Source organism: Cavia porcellus, unplaced genomic scaffold, assembly GCF_034190915.1.
Source record: "Cavia porcellus strain 051 isolate PalLab524CR breed Dunkin Hartley unplaced genomic scaffold, mCavPor4.1 scaffold_17, whole genome shotgun sequence".
Taxonomy (NCBI): domain Eukaryota; kingdom Metazoa; phylum Chordata; class Mammalia; order Rodentia; family Caviidae; genus Cavia; species Cavia porcellus.
Genome location: NW_026947500.1, coordinates 71176999 through 71190645, shown reverse-complemented (window position 1 = coordinate 71190645; position 13647 = coordinate 71176999). Strand labels below are relative to the sequence as shown.

At 54.5% G+C, this 13647-nt stretch overlaps 1 protein-coding gene across 1 annotated transcript; it reads right to left on the bottom strand.

Annotated features, from left to right (window-relative positions):
* Positions 1 to 5464: 5464 nt before the first annotated feature.
* Tnfsf14 (TNF superfamily member 14) lies at positions 5465 to 11097 on the bottom strand. Its single transcript, XM_003460710.3, has 4 exons — positions 10794 to 11097; positions 8936 to 8972; positions 8636 to 8677; positions 5465 to 6922 (listed from the first exon to the last, which is right to left on the bottom strand). The coding sequence occupies exons 1-4, from the start codon at positions 11010 to 11012 to the stop codon at positions 6495 to 6497; spliced, it is 726 nt and encodes a 241-aa protein (XP_003460758.1). The 5' UTR covers positions 11013 to 11097; the 3' UTR covers positions 5465 to 6494.
* Positions 11098 to 13647: the final 2550 nt, after the last annotated feature.

The following is a 13647-nucleotide window of genomic DNA, read 5'->3' as shown; positions in this document are numbered from 1 at the left end:
GAGTGATAGCTCCACCAGGTCTCTTTGCTTGGCTTTTTGGGCACAGGATCTCTGCGTTCTAGGCTGCTTTTATACTCACCATCCTCCCGCCCCAGAAACCTTCCAATCTTCCATAAAGCCCAGATTTTGGGGTACTCTTTTGACTATTTTTCTGTCCGTTTGGGGGCATGTTCATAACTTTCCCCATGAAGATTTTAAAAAGTTTTTGGGAGTTGGCGTGGTGCACATGTCTGTCATCCCAGCACTCTGTGAGGCTGACGCAGGAGGACTGTGAGTCTGAACCAAACCTGGGCTATGAAATGATTTAGTGAAACCCTGTCTCAAAACAAAATTCCAGAAAGGACTGGGATGTGGCCTGGGTCAAAGATCCTGGGTTCAACATCAAGAACCACCAAAAAAAAAAAAAAAAAAAAAAAAACCAAAAAAACCCTCTGGATATTAACAGTTTTAAGTGGTTTCCATCACGGCTGAATAAAATTCTCAGCCCTCTTGGCCACTACCTCTCTGCCCTTTTTTGTTTGTTTGAGTACTGGGATTAAAGTCACAACCTTGTGCTTGCCGGGCAGGAACTTACAACACTGAGCTAAACCCCCGCCTTGCCTCTCTGCCCTTCTCACTGCTATGTGACCTCAGATGCCCCAGTTGCCTTCCATTCTTAGATGGCCCTGCTCTCCTTCCTGCCCCAGGGCCTTGGCACAGGCTTCTCCCATTGTTCAAACTCTCCCCACCCCTCCCCGCCCCACTCTTCCTCTTGTCAGCTCACAGTCAAAGCCCTGGTGCCCGTCACACCCCGGGGGGTTCCTGTTATCCTCCCACGGCCTGGCTATAACCCCAGACACCAGCCGCTTATCACAAACCTGTGAAGCAAGCTGGATCTCATTTCTGGTTCAGACACATGCGCGCGCATGCGCACACCCAGAGACACGCGCACGGGTTACACATACAGAATAACAAAAGGCAGAATAATACCACGCTCTCTCTCCTACTGCAAGATCTGCATGAACCAAGGCTCGAGGCCTGTGGATACGACTCTTTTTAGAGCAAACGGGGCTTTTGTAGACTAGATCAAGGGGCTGGAGACGGACAGATGAGTCCTGATCCACAGGGGTCTTTAGAAGACAGGCAGGAGATTCTCCTGCCTCAGCCTCCCGCAGTGCTGAGATTGCATCTGGGTGCCAAAATCCAAATGAATAAATGAAGATCAAAAGTACCCCCTTTTGTAGAGCGCTGGCCCTCAAGAGGAACAGAGGCCCACTGTGGCCTGGAGCTCGGCATATCTTCGTGGTCTTGGGTGTTTTTGGTGTTTGGCAGATATTCAGTCGTGAGCAGGACTGGAGGCCCTTGGAAAACCAAAGAAGATGTGATTTTTTTCTCCAGCTCTCTCTCTCACCTCATTAGTCATAGATAAAATCCACGGGAGCTTGTGGTTTCAAACTTTAGCTTGAGAGAAGGCACCACCCCGTGGGGTTACTGATAAGGCCCAGGGCTCTGATATAGTCAGAGCATGGTGAGAACTGGGGAAACCTCAAGGTCTCAAAACAAACTGAGCAGATGTGTTGGTGCACACCTGTCATCCCAGCACTCGGGAGGCTGAGGCAGGAGGATCCCGGCAAGTTCAAGACCAGCCTGGGCTTCAAAGTGAGCTCAAGGCCAGCCTGAGGTGCACAGTGAGACCCTGCATCAAGAAGACAAAAACAAAAGCAAAACAAAACAAAATGAGATGCCTGTGGCCCCTTGCTAGCACTCTGCTGTGTTGTGTTAGCTCCCGGCTTCCGGGACACACTCAGGGTTCTAGAAACTTCACTCTCCCGCCTGCAGGGCACCTGTCCATCCCGCTCTCTTAGAGAGAACCTTTCTCCTGTTCCTGCAGTTGCTGAGATTCCCATCTGCTTCACCGAGGGGGAGCTTTCTTGGGGCCGCTGGAACAGAGCACAACCTACAGGCGAAAGGCAGGGCCAGAGATCAGGGTAGCCGAGCTGACCCGATGGGTCCAGCAGTCACAAGCAAACCACTGAGTCTCTGCAGTCACCGTCGGGGCAGAGCCCTTTGGACACAAGCACTTAATTGCATGAGATATTTGATACTTTATTATGAAATGGGCTTGGTGTCAGATGACCCTGCTAAGGTGATTGTCCCGAGGATGGCCGAGGAGGGGCAGCCCGAGTGAGGCTGTCCAGTGGATTATGTGTACTCAGGGCAATCATTTTATTTTGCAGCACTGAGGATGGAGCCCCCATGGCAGGCAATTACCTTGGAACCACACCCCCAGGCCTTCTTATATATTTTTTTTATTTTGAGACAGTCTCACTAAGTTGCCCAGGCTGACCTAGAACTTGTGATCCTCCTGCCTCAGCCTCCTGAGTAGCCGGACTGGCAGGTGGGCATCACTGTGCCCTGATGCTTCCATGTATTTTTTTAATTTATTTTCAAGTTATGCGAGGATTAGCAGGACCTTACCCCATTGCTAGATAAGAAGCATCTGCATGTTCCTACATTGGATAGGGAAATGATTCAATGGTTCTGTGCCTGGATTTCCTTCTACATAAACTAGTACCAAAATAGTACTGTCAGGGGTAGTTAAACAGCAAGAGGCCAGAGGGACAGAGCATGCCGCCACCCGGCCACCTAGTGCCAGAGCATGGCCCGGGGCCTACAGTCCAGTGACAACAGGACAGGAAAATTTCTTTGAACACCTCCCTGCCTTAGGTCGGGGCCTAGTTTAAATTAAGAATTTATCTTTTGCAAATTTCTTATACGATTAAAGCCCCTCAGCAAACACTGACTGTCTTCAAGGGACAGAAAGACATTTTGCAAGTCTCATATGACATCTGAGTCACGTGTCGGTCAGTACCCTAAGGACTCTTGTTCCCTGAACCCAGGAATAACTCTTGTGTGCACAAACAGATACTCGGATTCACAGCTGGTGAATGTGGCGGCTCCCTAGCATTTCCTATTGCACAAAGGTGTAACTCCATCTCTATGTCACGATAAATTCTCCTATTCGGTTGCATGGTTGCCTATGTGTCTTAACAAAATTCTCTCATCAAAGGAAGACCTGAGGACCAAGGTCACTGCATCAGGACCTGGCTTCCTGGTCACAAAGAGAGAAGCATGTATTCAGCAAGGCTGTTGCCCCAGCTAACACCTTCCCAAAAGAATCCCGAACTCTGGGGTCATCTCTGTGCTTAATTGTCTCATATTTAGGCTACTAATTCCTATTTTAGATATGCATTCAAGTGACTAGATGTGGCTTGTATGTGCGAGACAGCCTTTGATATAACTGAGAAAAATAAAACATTTAAATGTGCATTGTAATTATAATTGCATCAGTCAGCTTTCCATTACTATAACAAACACTGGGGGCAATCGATGTAAAAGGAGAAAAGGTCTTTCTTGGCTCATGGATGTAGAGGGCCCACTCTACGACCAGTTGGCTCTGTGGTTTTGGACCTGTGGAGGCCTGCCACGGTGCTAGCTTATGGTGGGACAAAAGTTCTTGTCTCAAGGCAAGGACCTTTGAGAGACACTCGCATAAACCATGAGAACAAATTACGCTTACAAAAAGAACAGCTACCAAGGATTAAAGAGCTCATTGCAAGCCGAGTTCTTGAGCAAGAGTACTTAAAGATTCAAGTCACTTAATCTCACAGTAATGAACATCTGATCAAGGCCACTGTTTGCCTTCCTTACAGATGAGGAAACGGAGGCCCAGAGGAGCCGAGGATGGAGCCCAAGGTTACCTGTCTCGGAAGCCCCAGAGCAGAACTTGAACTCAGGTGGTCTGGCTCCGGGTGGGAAGCCCTGAGGGTGGACGTCAGTGTTTGCACACGGTGATGAGTGATAGGAGGAGCCCGGCACGGTCATATGAAGTTGGGAATTACCAGCTAACTTTGGCTACTACCTCTGAGTCTTGGCAGGAGCTGACGGGCAGGGGAGGCGTTTCCTGCACAGCGAGCGTGTAGGGGGAGGACGGTGGACGACTGCAGGCCCTCAGGAAGATGGATGGTGGGGCCCGAGAGGTGAAAGAGGAAACAGAGCAGATAAACTTCTCAGAAACTGCAAAGTAGGTCAGTGTCGCGGGCTAGGGGCTTCCTGGCCCTGCACCTCAGCTGAACCACACCGTGTCCGGGTCTCGGCTCCTGCCTAGCTGGGGTTTTTAATTCCTTCTCATCTTTTGTTCTCCTCCATCTCTCCTGTCTTCGTCCTCCTCTTCGTCCTCCTCCTCAAGGTGCCGAAGCCCTGCCACAATGCCATTTGGAGACTAAACTTAGCAAGAGGTTCCGTCCCCAGGCGGAAGCCGGTGGCTGCCTGTGGCTTTTATAAATACACTGTCCCTGCACCTCGGTCTCCTAATCAAAGCCACGGAAACAGAAACACTGTGATAGAGTAAAGGAAACTCCAGTGGGTGCTGGGGCTGGGCACTCGGGGGCCCTTCTGCCTCCTACCAGCCCGGTGGGGCCAAGGTGATGGGAAACTTTCCTGAATTCTGCAGCCCCGGGTGGGGGAGATGGAAGGGCCTCTTGCAAGCTACGATTTCAGCACTTAAAAGCTGGGTCATAGTACCTCCTGCCCAGGGCTGAGAAATAACGCTTACCCCAGGGAGGGCGGGAAACATAGCTCAGAGGGACAGCACTTGCCTAGCAAACTCAAGGTCCTGAGTTTGATTCCTGGTTCCAAAAAAAGGGAGACACTTGCTCTTAGAACTCTGCACACTTACTGAGTTCTGTGTACCAAGTGCCAGAGCAAACAGGCTTTCCCATGCCTGATCATCACAATGATCCTAAGGAGCGAACTGGTTTTCTCTCTGTCCATTTTACAGATGAGGAAACCCGAGGCACTGAGAAGTTATATGACTCGCTTAAGGTCACACAGGGACTAACAGGAGAAAGGTGGAAGCCAGGACTATCCCATCGCAAAGCCTGTCCCCTTCCACACTCTACCGTGTAAAACACGATACCAACAAAAACCAGTAACAACAAATAATTCCTCTCGCATCCTCAGATTCTAGGAACTTCCAGCCGCACTGTGGTAATGCTCATTTGCATAAACCAGCGGATTTGAGTGCATATCATTATCTGCCACTTCCCACGCTTTCTGTGCTCCAAGATTCCAATGGCTCCGCAGGCTGTCACTCTGTTCTGAAGGAGGCCAATCAGGTGCCTGCATGGCGGAAGTGGCCAATCAGATCCCTTGAAGGGCGGAGCCTCCACTTCCCTGGAGTCCCGGATGGGCGGGGGAAGGCAAACCTAGAGCTGAGGGCTACTGGTCTACCCGTTGCTGCCCGCACGCTCCTGGCTCCTGGTCTGCAAGATGACCTCAGCGGGGCCATCCCTCTGCCCTGTGAGTCACCGCCTTTGCTCTTGGCTCTTTCCTCATCTTCGTCATGGGGCTTTTTGGGCCTGCAAACCACATCCCACCTTCCTTCACCAATGTCTTTCCCCAAGAACCAGACAGACCCAAGTGCAAGTGTTCGCTGTTTATTGCAAAGAGCAGCACAGGCCAGGTCCATGCCTGACCCCAGGATGTGTCAGTCCTGGCCAAGGGGACCCTCAGGCTCGGCGTGTGACATATGTTTGTCCCCGGGACACCATGGGGTCACCAGGTCTGCCCGTGAAGGTCCCAGGGGCCAGCGTGACTCTGACACCCCACCCGGGAAGGTGGCTGGGGTGTGGGGTGCAGAGCTGCTGCGAGCCGTTTCCTGTGACTGTCACGGAGTCTCCATGACCAGGCAGGTGTGATTGTCGAGTCATCCTTTGCTCCTTTCGTGCACGCAGCGAGCACTTCCTGTGTGGTGGTGAGGACCTGACAGCAGCATCCTCGTGGGCTGTGTGTGCCCAGCAGTGACGGGACACGGCCAGCGAGCGGAGGCCACCTCGGTAGCTGGACATCCACCCCGGGACCGACTCCACCACGGTCCACGACTGTGTGTGGCACTGGGCCGGGCTTTCCGCGTGGGCCAGTCCTGGTGGTCAGTGTCCTCCTGGCTCTGCTGGTGATGCAGGGAGAGCCACACAGTTGCCAGGCTCCAGCCCCGATCCCTGGAATCCCACCTTCTTTGGGAAGAAAAGTATAAATACCCGCCCCTTGTCCCTTGTTCCTGAATATCAGGCAAATCAGCTGGATGTTCTACTCAGGGGCCACCAGCAGACCCCCAAGTCTTCACGTCCTTGTCTGTAATCTGGAGGGCGGGGAGATGTCTGGGGATGGAACCCCGGTCCCCAGCAGCCTCAGCCAGCGTCCCAGCCCCAGGTCTTTGTCATGAGAATTGTCCTTGGCAGGGTCTGAAGTTGGGGCTGGGGGTGGGGGTCCCTCAAAAGGGCCTGCTGGGTCTTCAGCCGCTCTAGGTGGTGAGGATGCGATCCCTGGAGGTGTCCGCCCAGCTGTCCACCTGCTGGTTTTGGGTTCCCAGGGAGGCCCCCCAGACCTCTGCTGCCAGGCTGCGACAGCCCGAGGGGCCTCGGAGGTCTCTCCGTCCAGTCCACGTCCCTCCTTCCTCACACCATGAAAGCTCCAAAGTAGGACCGCGTGCCGTCACGCAGGCGGATCAGTCGCTCGTCGGGCACCCGGACGATCACCTCCTCGCCCACCTCCAAGTGCACCACACCGCCCAGGAAGCTGCTGTCCCACCAGATGCGGGAGCCGTTTGCCCGTCCACAGGGTGACCGCCGGCTGACCAGCAGCTCCAGCTCCTCTGGGTAGCGGGGTGTGCGCTTGTAGAGCCCGTGGGTGATGGGGAGGCCACTGGCCAGCCCCTGGGGACAGCCCACGCCTCCCAGCTGCACTTTGGAGTAGATGTAATAGTAGCCGGCCTTGGTGGTCACTAGGGCGCCGTTGCGGTAGCTGAGGCCTCTCAGGAAGGCCAGGCCCAGCTGGGACTCCCACAGCAGGGGGCCGCCACTGCCCGTCAAGCTGGAGTTGGCTCCTGGGGGACAGAGAAAGTGATCAGCTCGTCTCCTTCCTGCTGTGTGACAACACTTCCTGGTCCTCTGCTTCTGTGCTAGGCTGTATATATGGATTAACTCGCTATGTTTCTGCTTTGCACATGGGGGAAACTGAGGCACAGAGCAGCAAGATGGCTTCTGTATTATGTCTCTTAACTCATCTGCCCCACCGTGTCTTCAGGGAGAGGCCTGAAGAGACGAAGTAAGTTGACTTTCAAGGGAGCAACCAAGTTGTCTCATGACTAAGCAATTCGGAAAAAATGTCAAATCTTGAAAGCTGCAGAATCAAGGGACCGAGGCAGAACACAGCCAGGGGCCGGTGGCCATGGGACCCCTGTGTGCCTCAGTTTCTCTCTCTGCAACATGGAGACAGTGATAGACCTGCTTAGGGCTTCCTGAGACTCACAGGGACAAATCGTATCAGGGTGAGACACGGAAAGCCCTGGAGGACAGTTTATTAAATAAAATTTGAAACGCACGAGTGCCTCCTATTTGTGGTCTCAGTGGACGTGGTTTCCAATGCCACAGGCTCACCGTGCTACAGAAATACTAAGTGGAAAATTCCAAATCAAACCATTCATGTTTTAAATAACTTATATGGGCGGGGGATATAGCTTAGCAGCATAAATGCTTGGCAAGTGCAAGGTGCTCAGTCTGATTCCTGGTACCAAACCAACAAAAACAAAATAAAAAAAATTAAATGACTCATGGCAATACAGTGCCATGATTCTTCTGTCTGACTATTAATCACTGTTAATGTCTTCTTGTGCCTAATTATGTAAGTTATATAAATTAAACTTCATCTCAGGTATGTACGGGTGGGGGAAAATATGAAATACATAGTGGTTCTGGGATTCTGGGATGTATCCCTTATGGATAACAAGGACTAGTTTTGTTCTGTTTTGTTTTTGTTTTTGTTTTTTGTCGCTTTGAGACGGGGTCTCGCTGTGCAGCTCAGGCTGGCCTTGAGCTCACTTTGTAGCCTAGGCTGGTCTTGAACTCGGAAAGATCCTCCTGCCTCAGCCTCCCGAGTGCTGGGATGACAGGCGTGAGCCACCATGCCTGGCTAGGACTAGTTTTTATAGCTACTGGAGTCTCTGTGTGCCAGGAAAATCTATGGATCAAAATATACAGTGTCTGTTTAGGTTTTAAAAGTTAGTACAGTGAAAGACCCCTCATCGTTAATCCTCTTCAGGCTCCTCCCCCTCGCTTCACGGACACATGTCCCTGTGCTCTGGTCACCTTCTGAAGCAGTTCTGGGGTCCTCCCTCACGAGTGTCTTTCCCAGGTGAGGCCAGAAGCAGGGAAATCCTGCTGCCCAGGCCCATCCAGCGGGAAGGCTCATAGACACGTGACGATCTCTGGTCCCCTTATTCACTGGGTCTGCAAACCCGGTGATTTCTAGCTCTTCTGCACAGTCACAGTGACCGTGAAAGACGAACATTTTCAGTCTGAAGTCATTTGTTTATTTTTTGGCATCAGGGATGGAACCCATGACCTTGCGCCTGTCAGGCAGGGGCTTGTGCCGCTGAGCTAAATCCTCAGCCCCAAGATGAACATTTTGAACTGATTTGAGGACATCAAGCCAGTCCTGATGACGCTCACAAGAGAAGACTCCCAGCACTGCCTGAGACAGTGTCAGGAGAAAGGGGGTCGCCCCCCGCTGCCGTGCCGGGACCCGGGGTCCCTCTCACCTGTAAGGTGTGCTGCGGGGTTGGTCTGGTGGGATCTCCGCTCTGGGGAGAGAGAGTCAGAGGTCAGACACAAGGACAGTGACAGACAAGGGTCAGCCACCCGGGGGTCATCGTGTCCACCTCCCGCTGTCATCCCCGCCCCTTCCGGAGGGACCCAAACTTCTGCTTCTGGGTCAGGAGGGGTGCGGGTGGCACCTGTGGACTTGGGGTGTTGCACAACCAACTTGAGCAACGGGCAGAGGGATGAGGGTGACGTGGGCCCCGCGCTCCTCCTCCCCGAGGACCTGGATGGTGACTCACCTTGTATCAGCTTCTCCCAGGACTCCGCATCCTTCTCCTAAAATGCAGAAGGAAGCCACGGTGAGGACCTGCCACACCCCAGCTCCAGACACGTGGCCATGAGACAGCCAGACCACGGCCGCAGACACCACCCTCCGACACACACGCAGAGCCACATGCCTGTGCGCGGGCACACACACCACACACACACCAAAGACACACACACACACACACGGATACACGCTCAGATGCTCACTCAGCAGCACTCAGTGGCCAATCAAGCACTGTGATTCTCCACCACTGCCTGCCATGGAGTCAATCAATTATTATTATTATTATTATTTGTCTTTCTGAGACAGGGTCTCGCTATGCAGCTCAGGCTGGGCTCGAGCTCACTTTGTAGCCCAGGCTTGTCTCGAACTCACAACGATCTTCCTGCCTCAGCCTCCCGAGTGCTGGGATTACAGGTGTGAGCCACCATGCCGGGCAAGTCAATCAATTATTGTGCCCAAAGCGTGTGACAGCCCCAGGCCCATAGAAGTGTTTCTTAAATAAGTTATACAGGCCGATGACTTTTATCCAAAATGCTTGGGGCTGAAATAGTTCAGATTGGGGCGGGGATATTTGCATACATTTTATCACAGAGCATCCCTCATCTGAAAATCCCAAAGCCAAAAACTAAATGGCTTTTTATTTTGTTTTGTTTTAGTTTTAGTTTTTTGGCTTCTTTTTTTCTTTTGCAGTACCAGGACCTGAACCCAGGCCATTCACGCTGAGCTATATCTAAATTTTTAAATTGCAACGCAGGGTTTAGCTAAGTCAGAAGTTGCTCCCACGAGGCTGGAACCTACCATCCTCCTGCCTCAGCCTCTCAGGGTGCTGAGATCACAGGCGGGCACCCCTGCGCCCAGCTCAAACCTGTCTGGCATGTCTGGCCTCAAAATGCTTCAGAGTTTGCAGCACTTAAGATTTCAGATTTAGGAGTTTCGGGCTGGGAAATACCCGGGGACCCTGATGGCTGCTTAGTGGGACTTCAGTTTGGATGTGTGACTCAGGGCACAGACCTACTGTTCAGTGGCAGGCTGAAGAGGCATGCATGGATGCAGACACCTCGGCCCACCTGGACCCCACAGGTCCACAGACACGTATCCAGAGCCAGAGACGCCCAGCATCGGCCCACGGGGTGCGGCAGGTGAGTACCGGGCAGGCAGGACCCGTGCACAGTTCACGTGTCCGCCAGAACTGGATACAAGGAGACAGAATATGGCGACGGGGCACTGGAGGGCAAGGCCACATGTGCACGGCGTAGGCAGGCAGCCCAGGAGGGTGGAGCACGGCCGAGCTGTCTCCGGACAGAGCCAGCAGCCCAGCAAGAATCCCAGGAATGGGACCAGCAAGATTAGGACTGCGCTTGGGATAGTTAAGTGCTGGCCTCGGGCGGCCACTGCCCAGCACCCTGAGCGTCCAGGCATACTTCATTCTCTGGAAGAGGCCACTCCTTTCTCCTCTCTCTTCCTTCTCTCTCTCTCCTTCCCACTCTCTCCCTTTTCTCAGTAGTGCAGATTGAACCCAGGGCCTTCACACCCAGCTGTGTGCTCAGCCCTTTTTATTTGTGAGACAGGCTTTCACTAATTCAGGCTAGAATGGGACTTAGGATCCTCCTGCCTCAGCCTCCCAGAGTGCTGGGATCGGGCTGCAGCCGCTCTTACTGTCATCCCCATTTTATAGATAGGGAGACTGAGGTCTGGAGAGGCTAGGGGGCTGGCAGCAGCAACTCAGGGGTCAGGCCGGACATTATCTGTCTGTCCTACAAACACACAGACACACGGACACAATGGGACACAGAACGTGGCAGGAGACAGCCCCACGCCCCACTCACCGGCAGGCGGGCGACCACCTCCTCTACACGCCAGTACAGCTGCAGCAGGAACCAGCTCTGGGCGGCCAGCACGGCCCCCAGGAGCAGCAGCAGGAGGCCCAAGCCCACCCGGGCAGGAGTGCAGCACCTCTGCTTGCGCCTGGGCCCCAGCCTCCTGAAAGGGACGTCCGTCTGTCCGTCCACCACAAACACCGAAGGCCGCACGACCGTGTCCTCCATGCCCTGCAGAGGCCCCAGCGCCTGAGCTCAGAGGAAACCACAGTTGCCCAACTCGCTGGGCGCTGCACGCTGCAGAGGGCGTCGTGCGCCCCACAGCCGCTTTTAGAGCTGGGGTTCGGCCCCTCCCCTTCCCCACGCGCCTCCCTCCCCTTCCTGTCCCCCACTGGGGCCCGGCCCGCGTCTCACTCTCACTCATAAGCCGCTCACACTTTCCAAAGCCACCTGAAAATGTGACTCAGGTAGCGACGGGAGAGGGGAAGCCCCGGCGTTCACCCCCAGGCTGCTGGGTTCCCTGGAGCACTGGAGAGCTCCTGAGGAGCCCTGGGCCCCGGCCACAGCAGGCGAGAGGACAGACCGGTCCCTGGTCCGGGCAGCCCAGTACCCGGATGGATGGGACGGAGCGGGTGCTGTTTCCACGGTGCCCAGGGCGGTGGAGAGTGGGGGGGCTTTGTGGGTGTGCACGTGGGTCTGTGTGTGTGCAGATGCTCAGGTGGTATGTCAGTGTGCACTGTGCAAGTGAGAGCACGTATACATGAGTGTCTGTGTATACATGCATGGAAAGCACATGGTGTGGTGTGCATCGATGTGCACACGCCTGGGTAAGTGTGTGTGTGCGCATAAGCAGCTGTACTCCTGGATGTGCACTATGTACACGCACGTGCCCCACGTGTCTGTGTGCACATGTATATGTGCAGATGTGCCTGGATTTTCAAGAATTGATCTGGGTACTCAGGCGGAACCCAGGGCCTTTGCACTGAGCGCTCTCCCAGCCCTGGTTTGAATTTTAAACTTTGAGACGGCATCTGCCTAAGTCATTGGGCTCAAGAGGAGGCCCTCCTGTCTCAGCCTCCCAGAATGCCGGGGTGATAGTTGTGCAAACCTCTGAGACAGCCAGCCTCGCCTGTGGCTTCAGAGCGCCCGGTGACCCTCACTGAAGGGACGGGCTGGCAGATCACAGGCACGTGGGGCACCCCAGCTGCTGCTCCTTCTGTGCAGTCACCGAAGCAGCTCCAGGAGACGCCACTTAGATTTGAGGGCACCCTGTCCCCCGCCCCATTCCATCCCCAGCACCTGCTGGCTGGCAGTCAAGCCTCACTGCTGCCCATGGAGCCCGTGCTGCGCATGGAGAAAGGCCTGCTGGGATTCGGGTGTCCTTGTAGCAAAAGAGGAAGTGGACACTGGGGTCCCCTCGGCCCCTCCAACCTGCCTGACCCCCTGGGAAAATCACTCTTCACCAGCAGCCAGTTGCCCTCCCGCCAGGGCACGGCCACCTCGGCGTCCTCCCTGGCTCCAAAAGGACTTTCCTCAGATCCCTCAAAGCTAGAAACAGCTGCCCTCCGCCCTGGACAGGAGTGGACATTTGCTCCACAGGAGGCCGTCCAGCGGGCCGCCCCTGGGTCTCCACTGGGCTCAGTGCCTTCCGTCGTGTTGCTCTGTGCCCAACAGGTCAAAGCCAAGGAACGTCTCCCGAGGAGGTTCTTTCAGGTCACTTAGGCTGGACACAAGAGAGAGAGACAGACACAGGGACACAGAGACAGAGAGAGGTGCAGAGATAGAGAGCCTGGCTTGGGAGTTTATTTTAAGGTGCTGACTCACACATCACGGGCACAGAGAGTGTGACAACCATGGCCCAAGCCACAGCGCAGCCCGAGACGCGGTCCACTAAGAGCTGGTGTTGTGGTCTCATCCAAAGCCTGGAAACTGAGGCAGGGCCCCTCACTCAGGAATGTCAGCCTTGGGGGCTCGCACTTTTGTCCGACGTGCCGAAGCCTCTCGCAGAGCCCAGGGCTGTCTCCTCCCCAAGACCCGCTCGAGGGACCCTGCCAGCCACAGAGGCTGGTGTTCAGCCACACCATGGGCACCACGGGATACAAGGCAGGGACCCGAGCTGCTTGGCACGTGGAGGATTTGCTCCGACCGCCTAGGAAAGCTCTCCTCGGCCCCCACCTGCCCTCCTTTTCCTGAATGTCCCATGGGAAGTGAATTATACGCTGCCCCTTAAAATATTCATTTTATTTTGTGTCCTGAAGATGAACCTCAGAGCCTTTGAACAGTAGGCCTGTGCTCCCCCACTGAACTACATCTCCAGCCCTTTGGCTTTTGATTTGGGACAGGCTGTTGGCTAAGTGACTCCGTCTGACTTGAACTTGTGATCCTCCTGCCTCAGCCTCCCAGAGAGCACGATTCTAGGCACCCCGAGCCCAGCCTCCGCACTGTCTTGTGTGTGTGGTCTTGGGTTCCCCTTTTACAATTTCAGGTGAAGCTCCTGTCTGCACTGAGCAGAGCCGGAGCTCCCGAAGAGTAAATCAGAGTAAATCACAACCGAAAGCCCCAGAGGTCCCTGCCCGTGAAAGAGCGGGGGTCAGGAACCCGAATCAGAGGAAAGGGACAGAGAGCCAGACAGGAAGAATCAGAAGGACTGAAAGTGGGGTGTGGCGGGGAGCTCGGGCAGGTGGGGGATACCGCGGGAGCTGTGCAGAGTGAAGTCCTCGGGGGCTTCCCCGGACACCAGTCCGTGGCATTTGAGGGCTGCAGAGGCAGGGTGGGCTGTGGCCTGACAGCCCCTACATTCCCAGAGTCCGGAGGTGGGGCTTTCCGGGCCTGGAGGTCTTAGGGGAAGGCGCTGCGCCCCCTG

Bases quoted from the DNA above. Each gene is read 5' to 3' on its own strand.
- Tnfsf14 (XM_003460710.3), bottom strand. From the start codon at position 11,012: ATGGAGGACACGGTCGTGCGGCCTTCGGTGTTTGTGGTGGACGGACAG. The intron at 8,973-10,793 runs GTGAGTGGGGCG...TCTGCATTTTAG, and splicing joins AGGTGGTCGCCCGCCTGCCG to GAGAAGGATGCGGAGTCCTG. The intron at 6,923-8,635 runs GTGAGAGGGACC...TCTGTCCCCCAG, and splicing joins CCCCGCAGCACACCTTACAG to GAGCCAACTCCAGCTTGACG.